Below are 25220 nucleotides of genomic sequence, written 5' to 3'. Positions count from 1 at the left end.
CTAACACACCATTGTAAAGCAATTATACTCCAATAAAGATGTAAAAAAAAAAAAAAGAGTCATTCTCCTATTAAGTTATTAGGAACCCCAGGGCTCTGTATTGACAATAACTGGCTCTGATATTCTTCTCAATTAGTAAGAACCCATAAGAGAGGAGGGGTAAAATATCACTAGATTTTGCTTCCTTAATCCCAGCAAATATTCATGAGAACTTCCCCAAAGTACTGATATTCAAGCAAAAAGATGTCAAGGGCCCTTCTCTAAATTTCTAGTGCCTTCAGAGATTCAAAATCATAGGAAGGAAAGAGAAGATAGCTTCTTATCTTCAGAAATTGAGAATGAGATCATCAGTGTAAATGAGCACTAAATTTAACTCCTGAGCTTGCTTACTAGTAGCTATGGCAAAAGAGGGACATATAATGGATGACGTAGCCTTTCTTTTATGACAAATGAAACATACCTATGCTTCAAGAGAGACAAACTTATTCCTGGGAAGAATTTCTAGAAGGAATTTATTACATGGACCACCATATGGAAGGTATTCAGCATCCAAAGGGAATAAATAAGCAAACATGGTTCTCCCATAGCTCTTTCCAACATTCCCTCACCACTAACACCAGGGCCATGGAGTTGAAATGTGACTCAGTGAAAGACACCTCTCTAAACTGTGAAATTACTATGGTCCAGGATCCCTACTTCCTTGACATCTTACCTGATTTGCAAATGGAGACACTAGAAGGGCAGATCATCATTTGATTCTCTCTCAAGTATCAGGAATCCCAGCCCCACCCTGACAAAAATCAAATGGCAGTCAGCTTAAGAAGGAACTTTCTAAGGAGTGCCTGCCATGTGGACCACTCAGGAGGCTACAGAGGACCCTCAGGGAGCTGTCATGGTATGCAGGTGGCAGTGCCCTGAGAATGTCAGGGATGTCCTGGGAGAGGTGCAGCTTTGTAACCAGTGAGAAAGTTGGGATAGGCCAGAGAAGCCTATACCCTTGGCTGAAGGATGAATGGTTCTATCAGTAAGAAAAGCTGGGAAGGAAGCATAAGTGGAAGGAATTTGTTTATAGATGTGCACGTGTCTCTTTCGAATGTTTGGGCGAGAGAGTGAAATGTGTGGGGAAGCCCCATGGAGAGTTGCAATGGTAAGCACATTTTATTTATTTTGGCTATTGTGAAAAGAGGACTGTAATAGAAAACACTCAAGTTAATATTTAGAGGTGTGTGAAAGTGGCATATGGTGGCCAAAGAGATGTGAACTGCAATGGACAATTTCAACCTCCTAGATAATGATTATAAAATGTTTATGTAAATACTATTGGGATGTCTGAGCTTAGAAGAGAAGTGTAGGTGAACAGAAAGATGATGTGCTCTGGAGTAAGACACATGGCTTTACATCTCAACATTCCCTCTAACTGCTTGCAGGACACTGTGAGTTTTGTAACCACTCTGAGCCTCATTTTTTTTTTTTTCATCTGTAAAATAGGAATAATAATACTTCAAGGTGCTTCATGATTAAATGAGTTATCGTTTGGGCTTCCCTGGTGGCGCAGTGGTTGAGAACCTGCCTGACAATGCAGGGGACACGGGTTCGAGCCCTGGTCTGGGAGGATCCCACATGCCACGGAGCAACTAGACCCGTGAGCCACAACTACTGAGCCTGCGCATCTGGAGCCTGTGCTCCACAACAAGAGAGGCCGCGATAGTGAGAGGCCCATGCACCACGATGAAGAGTGGCCCCCGCATGCCACAACTAGAGAAAGCCCTCGCACAGAAACGAAGACGCAACACAGCCAAAAATAATTAATTAAAAAAAATGAGCTACCGTTTGCACGGCGCCTTACTTTTTCAGCAAGCTGTACCAAATCGACAAGACCTAGACACTTGCAGTGCTTAATAAATGTTCATTCTCTTTCCTTTTCTCTTAATAAATGTTCACTGCCTTTCTCTTGAAGTGCAATGAGGGGCTCAACCCCATTCATTAATTGGGATACAGCAATAAAGGATCTCCTGCAACATGCTGTGGGTACTGTCAGGGTATTAGCGATGGGGACTGAAGACCAGTGGTTGTACAGGGTGGGGAACGTAGGGTAGAAAGTGTGCTGGCCATCAGCATCAGGATCATAGGAGAAAGGTCTGGATGTCTAGGAGTGTGGAGAAGCAGTGTGCCCTTGATGAGCACCCAGGAATAGGACAGTGGGAGACTCATGTGCAAGGACTCCTTGGAGAAGCCTTAGTCCTTATCAACCTACACACTTCCATTTACTCTGTGAACGGGAAAGACAGATGATCTACATCCTGGACTTCAGCTTAAATCCTGCTGCCACTTGGCAGCTGTGCGAATTTAGGCACATCTCTTAACTCTTTCCTGGGATCTGAGTTGAAGGCAGATTTCCTGTGATCCATCTCCTGATTTACTGAACTTTTGGTGTGGGCCCAGAATTTTGCATTTTTATCAAGGTCCTAATGCACAATAAATTATAGAAATGATTGCCCTAAACCTGGGTATTGTGAATTATATGTCCATATGCCCTGGAGTAGTTGAGATTATAAACAAATATATCAGTAATTTAGTTAGCTAAGTTTTTCCCTTCTTAGTTGTTAAAAGAATTTAAGTAGTTATATATGTTGCTAAGAAAAAAAAAAAGGCTTAGAAATAGATCTCAAGGGGTTTCTAAAGATTACAAAAGACAAGAAAACAGGATTCCCTATCCTGAGATTTTCTAGGTCATCAGAGCTTGAGGGGGTATCCAAGGCTCAAGGGAATTGATTGAAAGTTTTTCAGAACACAAAGGGGCGAAAAAAATGCTGTCTGTTTAGTCAATAATGCAGGAGGCGCTGATGACCGGATAGCAAGGAAATGAGGAGGATCAGAGAGATTTCTGGAAAACCTCTGGATAGAGGCCAGGGACTGGAGAACAGGTCTGAGATAGTCAGCAGCCTGGAAGAGAAAGGGGGACAAATTTCCCTGAAAATATTTATAGGTATCAGTATCAGGAATGGACACATTGCCGAAAACTCACCCAGAAATGGGAAATGCACATAAATGTGTTAATACAATGTCATAGGCAGAATTCCAAAGATGTTTCCCCCTCCCCCAAGGTCCCCATCCCCTGATTACTCAAACACTAATCTGGGCATTGCTGTAGAGGGACTTTGCAGGTGGAACTAGTTACTAGCCAGTTGACCTTAAAATAGGGAGATTATCCTGGATTATCCAGTTGGGCACAATGTAATCACATAAACTCTTAAAAGCAGAAGAGGAAGACAAAAGAGTCAGTCAAGAGATACGGCAGAAGAATAAAGCAGGAGAGATGAGGTAGAAGTGGAAATCAGAGAGATTCAAAGCATGGGAAGGACCTGATCCACCACTGCTGGCTTTGAAGATGGAGGAAGGGGGCAGTAAGCCAAGGAATGTGGGTGGCCTCTCGAAGCTGAGGATCCCTGGCTGACAGCCAGGAAACAGGCACCTCTGTCCTACAACTGCATGGAGCTGAATTTGGCCAACAACTTGAAGAAGTTTGATAGCAGATTATTCCCAGAGCCTCCAGATAAAAGCCCCTGGTTCTGGTCTTGTGAAAGCAGGGGCAGAGAAACCAGTTGAGCCAGCTTGGGCTTCTGACCTACAGAACGGTGAGATAATAAATTTAAGCCTCTAAGTTTGTGGTATTTTATTATAGCAGAAACAGACAACTAATATACATACGACGACTGCATGATGGACTGACATTCTCCCTCACAACTTTATTCTATTGGTGAACTCTACACCATTTAACACGGGTCCATTTGCTGTTTTCCAGATGTACCAGGCACTTCACGCTTTTGTCTGCGTTGCTTCTGATGCTCTAAATCTAAGTCATTTTAACACACGTTTGCACCAGTGTAACCAAGGCTGTTTTGGTCAACCGTCCTGGTCCACACTTGCCGTCATCTAACCCTGTCTTGGACTTACACACCAACTTGGATACCATCCTTGGTGCTCTTGCCTTAATTCTTTCTCATTATTTATCTCCTGGGGTCTTCCTGGCAGATTTCCACCTGATTCGCTCCTCAGTCTTCCTTTTAAAGAGTTTTTTTTTTTTTTTTCTTTTTGCGGTACGCAGGCCTCTCACTGTTGTGGCCTCTCCCGTTGCGGGGCACAGTCTCCGGACGCGCAGGCCCGGTGGCCATGGCTCACGGGCCCAGCCGCTCCGCGGCATGTGGGACCTTCCTGGACGGGGGCACGAACCCATGTCCCCTGCATCGGCAGGCGGACTCTCAACCACTGCGCCACCAGGGAAGCTCTTAAAGAGTTTTTTTGATGTGGACCATTTTATAAAAGTCTTTATTGAATGTTACAATATTGCTTCTGGTTTTTTTTGGTTTTTTGGCCACGAGGCATGTGGGATCTTAGCTCTCTGACCAGGGATCGAACCCACACCCCCTGCACTGGAAGGTGAAGTCTTAACCACTGGACTGCCATGGAAGTCCCACTCCTCAGTCTTTTGTCATTATACACTACCTTGGGAAGGGTTCCTGTCCACAGTCCACACCACCCCTCTCACCCTCAGTTTTATTTGTTGTTTGGTGTATACAACGAAGATAAAAAGCACTAAGAAAGAAAAGTCTGATTCTGTAATGCAAAATCATTTTTAAAAAAATCACTAAAATGAGGGAGAAATATTTCAGACATATTGAAAACAGAGCCGAAGGAATGGCAAAAATATAAAGATCTAGTTTTTCATTTTTTTCCTCTCAGAGAATGTCAGTGACCTCGGTTTGAACTGACTGGGTTCTACTACCAGTTCTGTTCTTTTCTCCTCTGAGTAAATTACTTAGACTCTCTGACCCTCAGATTCTCCATTCCTTTCAATGCAGTAACTACACTGTCTTGCAGGGTTAGAAGGGAAGTTGGTGATGATGCTTGGAAAGCATCTACCATGGTGTTTGGTACATCACGGTCCCTGAAAAAACAGCACGTATTACAAATCACAATACCAGCCGGTAAATTAGTTGCTTCAATAAAAAAATACATTATCCAAAACCAGTTAAACGATACTGAGGAAATTAAGCTTCATTATAGGATTCAATTTTTCATAGGGAAAAACAATATGTAAAACATGGTACATAAAACAGCATTATATCATAACAGAAACATCAACAAACTCGTATCAAAGAGTCCATGTGTTTCCAAGGCTTAAAATATATCACTCAGAGGCTGCTTAATTGGCCCATGAGCTTCCAGCTCCATCATGCATCTCCCCACCGGAGGAAGCCACAGGGATTCAGCCCCTGACTTCTCCTGAGCTCTTGCAAATACTCATCCGAGTCGCTGACTCCACCGCGTCTGACTCTGTTTAGTGATGCCTGTCTCTAGCTGGGAGTCACTCTGGGAACTGGCTAAGATCTCTTAACGCTTCTTTCCTGACTCTCTCCCAGTTTTCCACATGCACGTTGCTTTGTACTTGCTTTGAAGAACGCTTGGAACAGCACTCAACCTCTCTAGCAGTTTGAGCGGCATATGGCCTTATGTTAGAAATCACAGCTCTTCAAAGAACCAGAAAATAACTTTCCGTTCTGGGTAGTGTTGTACTTGCAAAGTGAAGCAGGAAAAACACGTTTCAACCAATTGGTGAATATGGTGTGTTCTCACGGCCTGATATATCTCTGAGGTAATTTATTTCTTTGAGTGGGCATTTCAGGAACAGAACTTTTCAAAAAACACCACCATAACAAAGAGGTCATATTAATTTGAGAATAAAAACTGGTCATGTATACAAGGAGGCAAGGACTCTTTCACAACTCCTCCAGCTCTAGCTGTTTTGTAAGGTATACCAGAGTTGAGCTGCTTACTGTGTTGCTGAGGAAACTGAGGGCCAAAGACTTAAATACTTAAGTAGAGAAGACTAATCTCTACACCTGTATGAAACTTGGTTCCTGTGATGGACCAAGTGATTGTTCAGCCTCTCTAGCGGATTGCTCATGGCTGGTGACCTCCGTGACTGGAAGGCCCCACTGGTCCTGGGACTAAGGTGGGCGGCTCATGATTGGCTGCCCGGGGTTCAAAGGCCATCTTGTAAACGTGCAAGTAAGGGCCACTCAGCAGGAGCTACAGGTTCAAAAGCAGCTGCTGTTGCTGTGTGTCTGCTGTGTGACAGTCTCTCCATTCGATTCGGACAACGACCCTGCAAGGAAGCCTGTGCCGCACCTGCTTACTGATGAGCAGACAGACCTCACAGAGCTAACCTCAGAGGTCACACAACTGGCACATTTTCCAGCCAGGATGCCAATACAGGTCTGGCTTCAAATCCTGGGCTCACTTTACTGATTCACTAGAGTAAAAGTTATCTAACCAACCATTCAGAATAAGAACAATCACACATACACGAACTCTCTGAAACATGCAACCATTCCTGGTATTTAGCTTCATCTCTTTATGTGTGACCACGTCATATTTCTTTAAAAAGCATTGTTTTGTTTCGTTTGTAAAGAACGTAGAATCACTGGTGTTAACTGTCTTGTGACTGATTGCTATTACCCAAGCCTCTGCTTCTTTCAAACATCATATGTACAGCCCTTACCTCTCCGTGCCTCATTTATCAAGTGGCAAGGAGAAATATTTACATTGCCGGCTACTTGGTCTAAGCATACTATTAAGTTGCCCACCCCATAACCGCCACCTCTTTTTAGCCCAGTGCTGCAGGTCAACATATGCATCACCAATGGAGAAATGAAACAGCTAGGGACATGGCAGGGAGCCAACTCTTACCAGACAAAAGAAAATGATTCTATTGAGCCTAATGGAAGGATTCCTGGGGTATGCCCTGTTCCTACTTATAAGGGTAGGCACCTAAAGCGGAAGGGTTTAGAGCCAGGTCAAACCAGGAGTGGTGATTCCTTTTGAAATCTGAGTCAGTGAGGGTGGAAAGAAAAAGAGAACTATTACTGAGAAGAGACAGGGTCAGAGCTTAAATCCAAGAATCAGGGTAAGGGGAAAAATGGGAGAACGAGTGAGAAGGCTGGTGGTCAAGACAGGGGAGCAGGGACCGGGCTGCGGAGTGTGGTTCAGTGTGAAACCAGGCATGATGGAACTGTGGGGACTCACGTTTTACAGTCAGTGCATTCCGTGAAGTCCAGAGGTATGAGCTAAGGGAGGCTCATGAGTGTGCATCCTAAAAGTCGGGATTCCTGTTTTCATCTAAGCTCTGCTATTTCTCGGTGTTGTGACCTTGAACAGATCACTGTTCATTCCTCACTTGACAAGTGAAGACTGAACTAACTGCTTAACCATAGGCAATTATTCAGTGCCTATCTTTGACCTAAGCACTGTTGAAATTAAAAAGAAAAGAAGCCATAGCCCCTACATCAAAATTTTTTCTAAAAAATTTAAAATATATACTATGTCTTATGACAGCTCTGATCTTATTTTCTTCAGGAAAAATTATGTGTTTTGCATTAAAACCTTCAATGCAAGTTTTAATTCTGCTTTTGTATTTTTAGCTGTCTTTATCATTTCCTTTTTCTCCCCTCATTCCATTGCCTTTCCATCTGAACTCATTTTTTTTCCTAATAAGTTTCTGCTCTCTTTCATAGAGATGTGCTTTAAAAAAAAAATCCTATTGAATATGCAAAGGAGTTTTAAAATATTTTCTTTTGGTTTCAGTAGTAAGTAATTTTTAAGAGGCCTTTCCCTTAAGTGTTCAAAATGATATTTCTTTTTCTTTGTGTGCAACATGTTTTTCCTAATGGACTCACTTTATTACCTTTTAAATTCATTTTAACAAGAGCGCTATACATATTCAGTGTTTCCCAGCATACAGTACACAATTTACTCTCAGCCCCGCTAACTGTAACTTGGATTTGCCTCTTTAGATCTATAGCTAGTTGCCAATTCCCAGAGTTCAGCAGTTTTTATTTTGTGTACCTCTGTTGCCCGGAGGTGGATCACCACTGCCCTGCTTTCTAATCCTAGGACAGAGGGTAGACATGCAAAACTACACCCCTCCTTCAAATTCACAGGGTTTCCCTATCTCTGCCCCTTTAACAGACTTTGATTCAGGGTCCTTAGAACTGCAGTGCATCACCATTCATTCTAAATCAGACTTCCAGCCCAGTTGTCTACTTGGGTTGGCAGTTTTCTAATGGATTGAAGTGAAAGGGAAGATAAGGTCCGGGTTGCGGAGGAGTTCTGGGAAATTAAACTCACTGGCTGCTTCCAAAAAGCAAAACAAAACAGAACAAAAAACCTTAACCATCAGCAGCAGAGGAGAGGGATGACTGCTCTGTTTTTAGGCTTAAAGGGACCTTGCATTTTTAAGCTAGGGACCGGAAAGTGGAGAGGTCCCAACTTTTGCAAGGCTGGTGGTTTATTTTGTTTTCATGTCAGATATTATGATTATCAAACAAGTTACATTTAGTCTTTTAGATTCTGGAAGATCTTCCCAGATTCTCTCTGAGATTGTCAATTCTAGTTTTCCTAGTTGAAAGTCATCTTAATTGTTAAAGTCAGAATGAGTTTACGCTTTTTATTTTTTTTTATCTTCACAGGTATTTTCAAGTGACGCAGAGAAAGGCTGCATCAGGGTTTGCTGCCCAAATGCCACCTAAAAAAATAATTCAAAATCAGATATTTACTGAGCACCTCCTTCGGCTTGTATAGATGTCTGCATTACAGGGATCATACATTATGTACATACACACATATGCACACTCTCACACATGTACAATATTATTTCCCCCATTTTCATGTGAACTTGGAACAGGTACAGTTTCTTTTCTTCTTGGTGTGCCCTCAGCTTGGCATAGGCCTGCACATAGTAGGTGACCCATCAGCATTTTCTGAATGGATGAATGTCTAACAAGGGTGAGAGAACGAGGGGAGAGAAAAGAACTGGGAGAGTGTGATGCTGCTGAAGCAGAAGGAGAACAGGGAGTGGCCAGTCATTCTCTGAGAAGGCCTTTTTTTAATTACCTAGATAAAATGCTAAATGTAATCTATCACTGGTTAGACAATGATATAAAAAAAATCGTGAACATTCACACGCCATGCTCTCCTCCCTCTAGAGCACTGCACATACTATGATTCCCTTGGTCCCAGACCCCGTTCCCTATTTCACACAGTGTCAATGTCACCTCCTATTTGAAGCCTCCTATCTGAGTGCTGAGACCATGTTAGGTTATCATCTACCATACGTCTAAGGAGCGCTGGGCAGTGAGTGGCACCTGGAGTTTGACCCTGTATCCCCATTGCTTGTTTATATATTCTGCCTGCCTCTCTTCCCCGACCCCACCAAAACACTAATGCTCCTGAAAGCTGGAGTTGTGTCCAGTTACTTATATCCCCCACCAACTATAACAGGGCCTGTATTTGTTAAAATAATTAGTTAATTCATCGATGAACAAAGGCACTCATAATTATAATAAAATGGAAACTTCTTATCTTCATTTACCCGGACATTATGACTGGTTTTAGCTACTGATCATAGGGATAGTACGAGTCAGTAGCAATCTAATTCATTTAGAATTAGCAAATTGTTCACATGTATATTTTTTCTAAGCCAACAGATGACCTCTTATTATCTCCATGTTGACTATCAATTGTCAATAAGTACATATTAAGCACTTAGTATGTGCTCAGAGAAATATTTCAGGAGCCCAAAGAAAAAAATCACATATGGTTCTTGCCCTACTGGGATTTTCTTGACATTCTAGATGTTACGTATTTTTTTAACTTAACATTTTATCAAGCACCTCCCTCCCTTGAAATATGCTCCATGAATGTAAGGATTATACTTCAGCAGTACTTGCTACAAAGTAAGCACCAAATACACATTTTGTGAATGAATGTTGGAAAAAGTAGTCACATTGTAGGTTCTGGCAAAAGCGTAACATGATAAATAGATTCAGGGTGATTATTTTGATGTTATCCAAAATTGGACTGAGGGAAAGAGATTTGAACATAGATGCAAAAATCCTCAACAAAATACTAGCAAACCAAATCCAACAATACACTGAAAGGACCATACACCATGATCAAGTGGGATTTATCCCAGAGATGCAAGGAGTTTTTCAATATCCACAAATCAGTCAGTGCGATACACCACATCAACAAAATGAAGAATAAAAACCATATGAGCATCTCAATAGATGCAAAAAAATCTTTCATCAAAATTCAATACCAATTTAGGATAAAAACTCTCCAGAAAATGGGCATAGAAGGAACCTACCTCAACATAATAAGGCCATATATGACAAACTCACAGCTAACATCATACTCAACAGTGAAAAGCTGAAAGCATTTCCTCTAAGATCAGGAAAAAGATAAGGATGTGCACTCTCGCCACTTTTATTCAACATAGTTTTGGAAGTCCTAACAATGGTAATCAGAGAAGAAAAAGAAATAAAAGGAATCAACACTGAAAAAGAAGTAAAACAGTCACTGTCTGAAGATGACATGATACTATACATAGAAAATCCTAAAGAGGCTATGATAAAACTACTTAGAGCTCATCAGTGAATTTGGTAAAGTTGCAGGATACAAACTTAATATACACAAAAATCTGTTGTATTTTTATACACCAACAATGAAACATCAGAAAGAGAAATTAAGGAAACAATCCCATTTATCATCATATCAAAAAGAATAAAATACTTAGGAATAAACCTACTTAAGGAGGCAAAAGACCTGTACTCTGAAAACTATAAGATGCTGATGAAAGAAATCAAAGATGACATAAACAGATAGAAAGATATACCATGTTCTTGGACTGGAAGAATCAGTATTGTCCAAATGACTATACTACCCAAGGCACTCTACATATTTAATGCAATCCCCATCAAACTACCAATGGCAGTTTTCAGAGAACTAGAACAAAAAAATTTTAAATGTGTATAGAAACATAAAAGACTCTGAATAGCCAAAATAATCTTGAGAAAGAAGAACAGAGCTGGAGGAATCAGGCTATACTACAAAGCTACAGTCACCAAAACAGTGTGGTACTGGCACAAAAACAGAAATATAGATCAATGGAACAGGATAGAAAGCCCAGAAATAAACTCACACACCTGTGGTCAATTAATCTATGAGAAAGAAGGCAAGAATATACAATGGAGAGAAGACAGTCTCTTCAATAAGTGGTGCTGGGGAATCTGGACAGTTACATGTAAAAGAATGAAATTAGAACACTCTCTAACACCATACACAAAAATAAACTCAAAATGTATTAAAGACCTAAATGTAATGCCAGACACTGTAAAACTCTTAGTGGAAAACTTAGGCAGAACACCCTTTGACATAAATCACAGCAATATCTTTCTGGATCCACCTCCTAGAGTAGTGAAAATAAAAACAAAAATAAATAAATGGGACCTAATTAAACTTAAAAGCTTTTGCACAGCAAAGGAAGCCATAAACAAAACAAAAAGACAACCTATGGAATGGGAGAAAGTACTTGCAAACAAAGCAACCTTCAATGGATTAATCACCAAAATATACAAACAGCTCATGCAGCTCAATATCAAAAAAACAAACAACACAATCAAAAAGTGGGCAGAACATCTAAATAGACATTTCTCCAAAGAAGACATACAGATGTGCAAAAAGCATGTGAAAAGATGCCAACATTGCTAATTATTAGAGAAATGCAAATTGCAACTACAATGAGATATCACTGCATACCAGTCAGAATGGCCTTCATCAAAAAGTCTACAAACAATAAATGCTGGAGAGGGTGTGGAGAAAAGGGGACCCTCCTACACTTTTGGTGGGAATGTAAATTGATATAGCCACTATGGAGAACAGTACGGAGGTTCCTTAAAAAACTAAAAATAGAACTACCATATGATATATATGGTATATACCTAGAGAAAACCGTAATTAGAAAAGATACATGCACGCCAATGTTCACTGCAGCACTATTTACAATAGCCAGGACATGGAAGCAACCTAAACGCCCATCAACAGATGAATGGAGAAAGAAGATGTGTTATATATATACGATGGAATATTACTCAGCCATAAAAAGAATGAAATAACGCCATTTGCAGCAACATGGATGGACCTAGAGATTATCATACTATGTGAAGTAAGTTGAAAAGAGAAAGACAAATATCATACAGTATCACTTATATGTGGAATCTACAAAAATGATACAAATGAAGTTATTTACAAAACAAACAGACTCACAGACTTGGAAGACAAGCTTATGGTTACCAAAGGGGAAAGGTACGGGGGAGGCAAGATAGGAGGTTGGGATTAACACATACACACTACTATATATAAAATAATCAGCAAGGACCTACTGTACAGCACAGGGAACTCTACTCAATATTCTGTAATAACCTAAATGGGAAAAGAATCTGAAAAAGAATAGATATATGTATATGTATAACTGAATCACTTTGTTGTATACCTGAAACTAACACAGCATTGTAAATCAACTATACTCCAATATAAAATAAAAATTTTAAAAAAAGAGAGATTTGGGGGAAATTTTTTTTTTTTTTTTTTTTTTTTTTTTTTGCGTTACGCAAGCTTCTCACTGTTGTGGCCTCTCCCGTTGCGGAGCACAGGCTCCGGACGCGCAGGCTCAGCGGCCATGGCTCACGGGCCCAGCCGCTCCGCGGCATGTGGGATCGTCCCGGACCGGGCCACGAACCCGTGTCCCCTGCATCGGCAGGCGGATTCTCAACCACTGCGCCACCAGGGAAGCCCTGGGGAAAATTTTTAGCCCAGAATTTCCTTCCTTCTATCTTATCTAGGTCATCTTCTCCTTCCAGTGTTGTGAGGTAAATTCATCAAATGACAGCTATTCAAAGGTAAGGCTAACCCAAGGGCAGTTATTAAGGGAAATCACTGCTAAGAAACATCAGGTGATGTATAAGGTATGTTTATAAAACAACAGAACTTTTAAAAAGATAAATATACCAGCATTTTTAATACCATTGGGCATATGTCCCCGTGCAAGAAGTCTCCTTCGGTGATTACATACTTATTCATACTTATTCTAATGAGACAGACAGTCTTAAAAGCACTCCATTGTTTCCTTTGGCATTCTAGTCTGTGTTCGGGCTACCTTTATTGGAATCCTAATGACGGTAATTCTTAAGTTTCTGGATGTCAGGGTTGGTTTTAACACAGACAAAAGCCACTAGGAAGCCATGGCACCTGCCATGCTGGATGATGAAGCTGGTACAGCAGGTATTGGCAAGGAAAGGACCCCAAAGGAAGGACTCCAGATCCAAGCCCTGGACTTCAGAGCTGCAATCATTTTAAGATACAACCCTGCTTTGTTTGGGGGTCATTTTATGAACTGGTCATGCTTCTTCACTTCTTTAACATTTTAAGTGTCTCCTATATTTGGCTTTAGACATTTGTCTCTAATTAAGACATGGATTTTTGTACTCATACAAAATGTGTGCTTCCCCTAACCTCTGTTTGTACCCAGAAAGCCAGTTGCCTGAAAGTATGGCTTTCTAGCTATAGCCTGTGGCCACGTGGCCCTCTCCAGACATTCCTCTTCTGCTTCCATGGGCCAAACAGGAGGCCGAGACCATTATTTGTTGTGTGGGCCGCACTTCATGGACTCCAGACAGACATCACTTTCGCTATGTCCAATTTCTTTTCTTTCCACCATGACTCCCTTTTATTAGCAGAAGTTGCTTATGTCAAGTAGGTAATGAAAATAAAGATTGGGTCTTTCTGTTGGCCTCATAAAAATATTTAAAATATTCGCAATAGAATTAATCACAAAGCCAAAGCCTGTTAAGTTTTGAAGTTCCTCAAGCCAGCAGGCCTGCTCCACTGTCACGCACTGCATAAACCTTGCACTGCTCATGGCCTCCATTCTAAACCCCCGCCTTGATGCACTTCACCCTCTGCTCTCCACTTCTTGACATGTGAGTTCTGAATTCATGGCCTCTTTTCTTGTTTGTGGCCTCTCCTGGCCTCTTGGAACTGTAGCTTAGCTCTTTTTCCCTAGCTTTCACATGCTTCATCCATCCTCAAACACAATTCTCTGTGTCTAAGCTATTCTTAGGCAACCGGTTTCACCTGGCCATCAGGATGTTACCTCTTAGCTTAGGTGATTGTGAGCTCTTCCACCAAGGTCATCCTGGCCCCTCCGGCCCCAAATATCTGCACTAGAAGTGACTCTGAAGGTCACTAAGAGCTGAATTTCACCACCAACGTAAGTTATTAATTTTATTTTACTTCTACCAAAGTTTATCTGAAACCCTAATAATGTTGGCATGCATTCTGAGCAGCCCTGACTCAGGGCCTAGGCAGACGGGTGGCTGCGGTAAGCTAGACCATAGGTCATAACATTTACCACTTACTCACCCGGCAGCCTGGAGATGGAGATGGAGAACATGACTCTTCAAACTGATGTAAATACAAAGATTACATAGGCAGGGGCTCGCGACCTCCAGCCGCTCCGTGGGACAAAGAGGCAGCAGTAGCTACATGTAAGAAATCCTGCTTCGAACGCTCTCAAGGGTGGCTCAGAAACAATGAGAACTTCCAGCAGATCATCCTGAGGAGCGGCAAGAGCTTTCCCAACAGCAATGCATCTGCAAGAAGCCAGTGGGCTGTTGGCCGGCTTTGTTTATTTTTCCTCTTTTGCCTTCTCCTCACTTTGCTTCTTTCAAACTCTGTAGCCCTTTGGCCCGCCTTCACCTTCGTGCAAGGACTGACTGTTACTTACCATGCCCTTTAGTGTCAGATCTGCTAAGGGAGACCGGTTGCCATGGAAATCTGGCCAAACATGTAAATCAACAGTGAGGAAACCCACGGGCTGAGTCTTCTTAATCAGATCCAGGTGACTGTTCAAATATGCATATATACTCTGGCATCTGGAAGAGAAGTGGATTTTGTTTTTAAAAGGGGGTGGGTGGGTAGGGTCAGGGAGCAAATTGCTCTGTAGAAAGAAATCATTTGTACTCCCATATCAAATCCAGAAAGTAAGCAGGGTCCCAAAAGCTTCAGCACAAAAACCACCCCAACCCATAGAAATCAGCAAACCACACTCTCAAATCACGCTGTACTCTCGTCAAGGATTGGAGGCCTGTCCTGGTGGAAGGTGGAAAGGTTTGGACTCAGAAGACCAGATCCAAGAATGGCTTTACTCCATTGTAGGTGTGTAACCACTACTGTGAGGAAGTTATTCAAACTTTCTGAACCACTCTCTTTGCATCTGTAAAAACAACCATCATAATCCCTGCCCAACTGACCTCATAGGGTTTTATGAAGATCAAAGGAGACTATGTAGATGAAGATACAGGATTTTGCAAAATGTACACTACTGGACATATGTCAAGGATTTTTAAAAATCAGTATTCTTAATTATAATAATAATATGATGGTGAATGGAGATGGTTCCCCGACTCAGGATAGGAGTTTGCTAAGGGCAGTGATATGATGGAGTGAATGCAGTTAGGATCAGGAGTTAGAAGGCTTGGTTTCCAACCTAAACTTACCAAATGACATTGCACTAGTTCTTTCTCTCTTTAAGCCTTCGTTTCTTCACATGTAGAATGAGGGAGCCAGATGACCTTTCTCATTCTCTCAGTCTATTTACCTGAGAGGGAGACAGAGATGATGGGCTTGGGAGTCAAGGCAGTCCTGCATTCAGATGCTGGTTCTACCTGTCCTAGCTGGGTAAAATGGGCCAGTGACTTAACCTCTCTGAGCTTCAGTTTTCCCATGCATATAATGGGTATAAAATACCTCACTGGGTGAAATCTCACTGCATGACACAAAAGTTCGTTACCCTTCCCCTCTTTAAAGGTGCTTCCTTCTCTTGAACTGACAATTCTAGAAGAAAGTGGGTTGGCATCCCATGCCACTTCCCACTGGTGTCCTTGGAACCACAGCCTTAAACATGGCTTGAATAATGGTAGGAAAAAAGTATAGGAGATCAATGACCAAGGGAGGTTGATATCTAAGATACATAAGATAATATTTATTATTTACATTTAAAATGTTTTAGGAGTGCAGCTCAGCGATTTCTAGTTCTAGTTTTGTGACACTGTGAGTGTCCCTCCGGATCCCATGAAATTCCTAAAAGTTTTCTAAACTAAGTGTAAAGAAAGAAACAAACGAGTAGTGGTTTTCAAACACCTATTAAATAAAAACTTTATGTGGAACTCCAAGATAGAAAATATAGAAAAACAAAACTGTTCTATGTGAGTGCGTGTGTGTGTGTAAGTGTGAGAATGTGTGTGTGCACACGTGTGTAAGTGTGAGAAGTGTGCTGGGCGGAGGCAAGGGCAGTCCAGCCTACCAGGCACTCTCCTTGCTTCTTGCCCTGACTCCTCATTCCCGTCTGTAAAAATCTTCGGCCCTACATCATATTAGAAGATGAAGATCTTCTTGGGAAAAGGTTCACTGACCAGAGTAACATCAACTGCTGCTCCTTGCTCCTCTGGCCTTCAAACATAGCCCAGTGAGCCAAGTACCGCTAACACCCCTTTACAGAGGGGATGAGTAAGGCGTGTAGACATGTGACGGAGTCCAAAGTTAAACCCTCTCTGTGATTCTGTATCCCCAGCCAGGAATTATTTGTCAAAGCCCTACATTCAAACTCTGTTTTAGAATGATTCTATGATAGTGTTAAGAAAGGATCCTCTGAGGTCTCCATGGAAGGTAGGGCCAGAACCACATATGTGGGGAGAATACGATCACACCCTGGTTTTCTATCTCCCAGCTCTCTCTGCTCCTGGTCCAACACAGTCACATGGCCAACGATGGCCACAAGAACAACCTTTCCAGCCAGAAGTCAAGAGTCTGCACTAATTCTAGCAACACTGAACTTCAGAAGAGCATCACTGCACTTAGAGTAAAGGGATTAAAAAAAAGAAGAAGCACATGTCTATAAATCTTTTGTCTCTCAAGGAATCTCAGAGCAGGGCATTTGGTTTCAGACATCTGGGTCAATAAGAACCTGTCGGCCTAATTACTATTGATTTGTCATTGTCTCATTTACTGTGGGTCTTTGCAAACAGTGAGATTCATTTAGCCTCTACATATACGGTCACTCGTGCACTAATGAGATCCCTGGGGGACGGGGCATATGCTTACCCCTTTGACTCCTAACCTCCTCGCAGCTGTATGTTTATTCTTTGAATGCAGCCATTCTTCTGCACGTTTTTTCAATTATCCCTTACCATGTGCGCTATCTGAGTATATCATTCAAAATGAAATGCACTTGGAAAACATTAAAATAACAAATGCACATCATTATTCACATAATTTTAACCTTGCATGGTGCCTTTTTTGGTTTTGACTTTGTTTCAGTTTGTATGTTTTATCAATTCTTTCTCAAATGGCGGTCTGCCCTCTTCCAGCTCGGGAATCACATATTAACTGTTCCTAGTGATAGGTCTCCCTCTTTTTCATGAACTCCAGACTCATTTATCCTCTCTTAGAGAGAGAAATCCTTGCTTTCCTAGTCCTGTTGTGTATGAAGAAGAAAATACAGTTTCAAGAATCACAAAGCGACTTCACTGTATACCAGGTGGCTGACCAGGTACACTAAACCTCTCCAAGCTAGTTTACTTTTTTGCTATCAGGGTTAATACTTTTACCTTATAGGCTGCTATGAAGATTAAATATGGAGTCCTGAGTACTATAAAATGATAGCTGATCAATAAATAGTTCCTTCTTGTTTTCCATCACAGGAAATGCACTTCTAGAGTCAGGGAAGATTTTTTTCAGACTTCATGGCTCACAATCTTCAATGCATACCGCACCCCTGGAATCTCTACTTTCCTTCTCCATAAACCATTTAATTCTTTGGATTCACAGGATGCCCCAAAGTATGGTGACCGTACTTTCAAACCCCAAATCAGAACACATGGTCTAACAGAAGAATTTGTGCCTTTTCTAGGAGTAAGAGAAAGTCTTGGAAAAGAAGCTTCCACACTACCTCCAGTTCCTCCTTGACCCACTGCAATAGGTATTCTGCCTGCCCCATTCTGCTGAGACTGGCTCCACCATGAGGAGAAATCCCTGCTTTGTTGCTGTCTCCAATGGACCATTATTCACCTTTATGTTACCTGAACTGTCTTTTGCATTTTGTACCACTTGGCCACTTCTTACTAATTTGTTTTCCTCCCCTTGTTTCCAGGCGACAATACTCTTTTGGTTTTCTAGCTGGTTCTCTTCCTCTCTTTGTGCCTTAAGTATATGAAGACTCCCAGAGACCTGTCCTTGGCCCCCTTCTCATTCTTTCTACACCCTTGGATGATTCCATCTTCCTTTCAGGGCTCCAGTTAACTAGCTATTGCTGCAGAGTTCCAAATATATGCCCTTATCTCCTGCTCATTTCTCTATAATGAGTTCCATGTCAAATATCCAAGCACTCATCAAATGCTTCCTCCTGGATGCCCAAACGGACCTCAATTAAAAAACGTCTACTATGACACACATCATCTTTTCTGATATACTCACTCTTCTTTCTATGCTCCTTGGTTTGGCCAAAGGCAAACTCATTTAAGTGGCTGCTCAAGCAACCATTTTGGGGGCAGAGTCAGAGTGGGTATCATTTTTGATTCCTCTCCTTCCCTCAGTTTCCAAATTTAATTTGGGACCAGGTTCTGTCAATTTATTATTTTAAATATTCCTCTAACCAGCACGCTTTTCTCCCTCATAACTGCTACTACTTTATGCAGGCCCTCTTCAAATGTCTGGATTAGAGGACTGGCCCTCTAACTTATCTCCTGCCTTGAAATTGTGCCCCCTCCAACTAGGGTTTCTGCACTCCTTCCTGGGTGGTTCGTCTAAAATGCAACTCTGATGATGACTCCATACCTAGCTAAAACCTTCAGTGATTCCTCCCCACTGTCCTCAAGATAAAGTATAAGCTTCCTTGTTTGGCATAATGTTCTTCATTATCTAGCTCTCCCTGCATTGTACCACGTTACAGACATGCCTTCCACTCTGCATCCCTCCTCACCACTGTACACATCATGCTCTCATGACACTAAACTACTTCTAATTTTTCAAAATATGCAGGTCTTAACCTCTGAATGTTTGCCTATCCTTCGCCCTCTTGCCTAGAATTCTCTTCCTTATCTTCTTTACCTGCCTACGGCTATCACTGTTCTAGACTCATCTTTTTATTTTTAATTGAATATAGTTGATTTACAATGTTGAGTTAGTTCCCGATATACAGCGAAGTGATTCAGATATATATATATATATACACACACAGTAGGACCTTATCGTTTATCTATTTATATCTAGTAGTTTGTATCTGCTAATCCCGAACTCCTTATTTATCCCTCCGACCCCCCTTTCCCCTTTAGTAACCTCTCCCCTTTGGTAACCTTTAGTGTTCTTCCCTTCTGCTCTTCACATGGTTAACTCATTTATATCCTTCAGATCTTAACTGTGCTTCCATCAGCTAGGGCTTCCCTGACCACCTCATCTAAATGGGGTTTCCCTGATATTCTATCATCGTACTCTGTTAGTTTCTTTCATATCATGTTTGGTCGCCATAGACTTATTTATGGGTTCATTTACTTGTTAACTGCCTATGGCCTTCTCTGGACTTTAAGCTTCATGAAGGCAGACCATTACCAGTATACATTCAGAATCTAGCAGAGAACTTGGCACACAGAACCACCCAAGAGTAGCCATCAAATGAATGAATGGCCCTTCCTCCACTGTATGATAATTGCCTCTTAATTTTATCTGTATCCATTGCTGGAATCTGAATTCCTTTTGGGAAAGAGTCACATCTTATGCATCCCACCAGGTGTTCAACACGGTTACTGAAGTGTAGAATATATGAATATTGATCCCGCATGGACTGTTAGAGGTTATTTTTACCTCTCCCTCTCATTGTAGTACAGCTGCCAAAAGAGTAGATCTCTGGAGGCATATGGACACAACCTTCCAGGCGTGCTGGTATACCCCACAGAAGGGGGCAGAGAAAAGGAATAAGCATCTTGTGACACCCCACCCTGCACTTCCACCCATGTGCCAGGCACTATGCTGGGCTACAGTGAATCTGCCGAGAGGCAGAAAATGAAGAACTGATTTCCTAAGTCAGCACAGCCCTCAGTCTTCTTGAGAGGACTCCAGTGCCCTGAACACTTTCTTATCCTTGCCTGTAAAACAGAAGCCAAAGAAAGGCATTGTAATACCCAGCTTACGTCTATTTAGAAAAACATTTCTCATCCAAGAGACATCAAGAATTTACCGTTTATCCTGGCACACCCTAGGGGATGAAAGGTGTTAATATCATCACCCTGGGTCTATGATTGTCCTAGCTCAGGGGAGCCTAAGTCAATACTTGTGGATAGACTGATGGCCCCAGTTGTCAGACTGAGGGACCAAGGTTGAAGAAGACATAAAGGCCAAGGGAACAATCTGAGAACACAAGAGTAGAATGCACAGTGGAAACAATGTTTAGAAGTGGAGTCCCTATAATACTCATTTCCTCAACTAGAATTAAGTTAGATTATATATATATATATATATATATATATATATATATATATATAAAACTATCACTAAGCACAGTGCCAGGCACACTGAAAATTCTTAAAAAATGTTCTTGGTCTTTCTTTCTCCTTTTCTTGCTCTGGGGCGGGGGCATTTATACAGATTTTAATGGGAAGGTTTAGATATATTCTGAGATTTGGCATATGGGGGACCAGTACATTTTTAAAGTGATCCTCAGTGGGATTATAGAAATCACAGAAGCAAAAGAGGTTTGAAGAATAAATCATATCAAGAAAAGTTGATTGTTCTGAAAGGAATAACAAAACACTCCAGGGAAAGTGGGAAAAAAGAAAGACAGATTGAGAGAGAGGATGGGAATTAGCAGAACCTTGCACCCCCGAGAGACCGGAAATTCACAGAATCACAATGAGAAATGACCACTGCTTGCAGTGACCGCTGAAAAAGGAGCTCAGAACAGGCTGGGCTTCTCTGTCTCCAGTCCTCCTCCAGTAGACCATAAACTTGCTGAGGTCAGGAGTCATGTCTTCCACTGACCCTCCGTCCCCACCAATGGTCTGGTTTATTCTCCACAGAGCAGCCAAAGTAATCCTTTTAAAAGGTAAATCTGACTGTGTCTTCCATCTGCTCAAAAACAAAAATCTTGAAAACAGTGCAGTGGTCTTATAGCTTTTTACAATGACCCGCATGGTTTGACCCTTGGCTAACTTTTACCTCTCATCTGTCCCCCATTCCCTCACACTTTGGTCAGTCACAGTGCCCTTTACAATGTCCACTGAGCTTGCCAAGCTGGCTGCTGCTTCCCGGCCTTGGGACTTGCTGTTCCTTTGGGCTAAAGGGATCTCCTCCATATAACCATGGCTTGATCTCTCTCTTTATTCAGTTCAGAGTCCTGTTTGAGTGCCACCTCATCAAGGACGGCTTCTTCACCTGAAATAGTTCCCATCCGTCACTCCAACACCTCTTGTCGTTCTATGTCTCCTTACTCATCTCTATTTTTCTTTAGAATGCTTACCAATTCCTGGAGTATGTGCTCTCTCTCTCTCTCTCTCTCTACATACATACAAACATAAACATACACGCACGCACATATAGGTATATGTGTGTGTATGTGCGTGAGCACAATTTCCATGAAAACAGGGATTTTTTTTTTCTTTGTTCACCGTTATACCATAAGTGCTCATAAGACACTCATCAGACAGTCAGAGGACCTGGATTTTAACCTTGGCTCTGCTGTCAACCTTGAATCCTGCACTTGTGGATTATGCCAACATCTTCCCACCGAACTGTGCCATCACCATAACCTCATTCTGAACCACTGGTACAGATTCTTTAAGAAAAGTAAGACAATAATGGGCAGTTGAGAGGAAAAGAGCTGAAGTTGTAATCAATGGAAGGTGATCTCTGGCTACGGAGTAACATCTCTGGATATTTGGCCCTACATAGAAAGAGACGCCGGTTGCCATTTACATGCATGGGTACATCTAGTTATTGTTTACTTAATTCATAAGCTCACAGAAGGCTTCTCTTCAGGTTGAAGCCTAGAAGGATTACAGTAAATCAAGAGTATAAAATACTCAATCTGTTTATCAACACTTGTTTCTATGGTTTCAAATAGGATTTGCTGATGCTAAGCTCTGAGATAGGGGTGACCTGCATTGCTGTTTGCAGACAGCACTAAGTCGCACCGTAAGAGGCATACAGTTTTTGAATCCAAGGGATTTGTTGTCCCTTCCAAATAACTAACTTCACTTAATAACAACTATTCCTATTTCTAAGATCTGAAGCATAGTGAGTGCTAGTCTTGATATAGTCTATTTATAGATCTGATAAGATAGAGACACATTTTCCTTTGCAAGACAATAAAAAGAAATTGGAAGGGAAGAGAACCAATATTGAATGCCTACTAAGTATATACAAACTGGAGATAAAAGTTTGAGAGTCATCAAAATACAGCAGGAAATGAAGCCAAGAATGTAGATGGGATCATGGAAAAGACCACAAAGAGAGAAGAGGTCCAAGAATGTAGCTGTGATGAACTTTGTTGTTAGTGACAGAGAAAAGGATCATAGGCCTGAAAAGGAGATTAATAAATTGTCAGAGATACAGAAGTAAAACTAGGTGAGGGTGACATTCTGGCAAGCCAAGAAAAGAGAGTGTGGGAAGGAGAAGGAGTGATCACTGGTGCCACGTGGAGCTGAGAGCTCAAGGAAGGGGACTGGAAGACATCCTGTGGTCGCCGAGGACCTGAACAGTAAACGTTTCAGGGGCCGATGGTGACAGAATCAAACTGGAGTGGGCAAGGGAGGAGTGAGGAAACTGACCAAGAGTACAGGCAATGCTTTGGAGCAACTTAGCTCTAAAGAGAGGGAAAAATACAGAGAGGTAGCTGGAAAGCGGGATGAAGTCAGCTGGCATGTGAAGAGACGTGGGATGTAAATCCAGTCTGACTCTAAGATTGAATTCTATAAATTACTGCTTCTGGACCACACTGCACTGCTGTTTCTCTGGGTTTACATGCTAATCCATAAATCCTCCCTTTCTTCCTATTTTCAATCAAAACTACTCACATGAGGTTCAGCTACAGAAGAAAGTTCTGGACATTTTGAGTATTTCATTGCAAAGTCTAACCTATCCCTTAGATTTGCGTTGATGTCTAAGATCTTCAGAGACTGGCATTTCCATGGTCTACTTTCATCCTCATAACACCTGGAAAATGAATTAAGCAGGGTGGGATCATTGTAATTTTATAGGTGAGGAAACTGAGTCACCAAGACATTGATGGCAGAATTGGTACCAGAAGCCAAGACTTCAGTCCAGTGTTCTTGCTACTCCATGAGAAGGCAGGCAGGTGATGACATCTGCTGCTTAACCCTAGAACAATCCCCTCCAAAATGTCCGCCTCTTTTATAATCATTAGTAATAGTAGTAGAAGTAGTAGTAGTGGTTGTTGTCATTGTCATCGTACAGTTTACGAAGCCTTTCCAAATACATTGCTTCTGTAAACTCAAAATAAATTCTCAGAGCTATCCATGGCTGGTTCTCTCATGTCTACTATCCCATGTTCTGATAAGGAAACTAAGGTTCAAACGGCTACGTATGTGGGAGCTGAGATTTGAATCTAGATCTCTAAACTCTACATCTGTGCTCCTTCCTTTGGGTTAGAGGTTTTAAAATGCTGGATCCCCTCACGAATTTGATAAAAGCTATGGCCCCTCTTCCCAGAAATGTACGCGTAAGTATATAATCAACAAAACTCTGCACACAATTAAGGGGTTCCCTGGTGATCTGAGGTTAGGCATTCCTCTTCTAGGTTATGTGGTCTCTAAGCCAACTAAAGTGCTAGTTATTGGCTAAGTGGTATGATCCCTGTAGATGGTAATGACATTGTAACTAGAGACTCGTAGAAGAGAAAGCTTATGAAACTTTTCTCAAACTCCTTGGTGGGATCAATCCTCCTCTGCACCCTGATGACACAGAGTTTATGTTCTAGTCAGTATGCACTTCATTCTGCTCTGTGCAGGTGTGCCTCCCCATAAGAACAGACGTCCCTTGGTGGAATGGAAATGTCTAATACGAGTAACTACAAATTTTATCACTACCACTACCATTTACTGAATATTTATTATAGCTCAGCAATTGTTGCTATATCCCAGACACTATTTGAATTCATTTAATTTTCTCAACAACCTTATGAGGTGTTTACTGTTATTATTTTTCTGTACAGTGAAGTACTAAGGCACAGTGAGGTTAAGTACATTGCCCAGGGTAACAAGCTACTAAAGGGTGCAGCTGAGACAGGCAATTTGGCTCCAGGATCTAGGATAGTAACCTCCACCTTTGACTATCTCCCTTTTGCCAGGTACTAGCTACATGAATGGGGTTTCTCTGAAAATACTATAAAATACCTTACGTTTGTTAAAAAGCCCAACTACTAAGCATTATTATCATGAAATTCATTCAATAATTATTCTTCAAACTTCTTATTTCAAAATAATTTTAGATTTACAGAAAAATTGCAAAAATAGTATACAGACTTCCCCTATACCCACCATCTAAGAAATGAACATAAATACAGTATTATTACTAATCTCCATACTTATCTGAATGCTGACAGTTTTCCCCACTAATGTGCTTTTTTCTGGCCAAGATCTAACCCATGATCATACATTGTTTCTAGATGTAGTAGCATCTTAGTCTCCTCAAATCTGGGACAATTCTCTAGTAATTCCTTAAGCTTCCTAATCTTTGAAGCATATTGGCTAATAATTTTGTAGAAATTACTTAGGTTAATTCTTTTCTTTCCCAAACCCCCATTAATGACCATACTATTTATTATTAATACTACAGGTTCATTTTTTTCACTGTTTGTATTTCACCCCCACCACACACATCCACCTATCATCTATCTATCTCTCTATCTTTTATTTATTTTCAGGGGGACATGAAGCATCATCATGATTCTAAGAGTATGAGTTATATAAACAGGTATACTCAAAGAAGTGTCGCTCCCTCCTACTACCCTGTTCCCATTTCCCCATTATTTCCATCCCATTCCTACCCCACCTCCTACAGGTAACAACCTCATGAGTTTCTAGTTTAACTTCCCTATATTTCTTTTGCATAAATGAGTAGGTACACATATATTTTCTTATATCACCTTCTTTTTACATAAAAAAGAGTATATTATAAACACTCTTTTATGGACTTCCCTGGTGGTGCAGTGGTTAAGAATCCACCTGCCAACGCAGGGGACATGGATTCGAACCCTG

General features: G+C 41.4%; 1 protein-coding gene across 7 annotated transcripts in view; it reads right to left on the bottom strand.

The window, feature by feature from the left end:
- Window positions 1–25220, bottom strand: part of FGGY (FGGY carbohydrate kinase domain containing) — a 420429-nt gene that overhangs the window by 100456 nt on the left and 294753 nt on the right. For all 7 annotated transcript variants that reach the window (XR_013828299.1, XM_079921233.1, XM_079921234.1 and 4 more), the window contains one exon: window positions 14684–14831. Coding sequence is in view for 6 of the 7 variants with exons in the window: in XM_079921233.1 (XP_079777359.1) it covers window positions 14684–14831 (148 nt within the window). In the remaining variant the exon portion in view is untranslated. The remainder of the gene's footprint in view (window positions 1–14683; window positions 14832–25220) is intronic.

This window comes from Stenella coeruleoalba, assembly GCF_951394435.1.
Source record: "Stenella coeruleoalba genome assembly, chromosome: 1".
In the NCBI taxonomy this organism is placed as follows: Eukaryota; Metazoa; Chordata; class Mammalia; order Artiodactyla; family Delphinidae; genus Stenella; species Stenella coeruleoalba.
The sequence above is the reverse complement of the archived record's forward strand: the minus strand, read 5'-3'. Positions and strand labels throughout refer to the sequence as shown.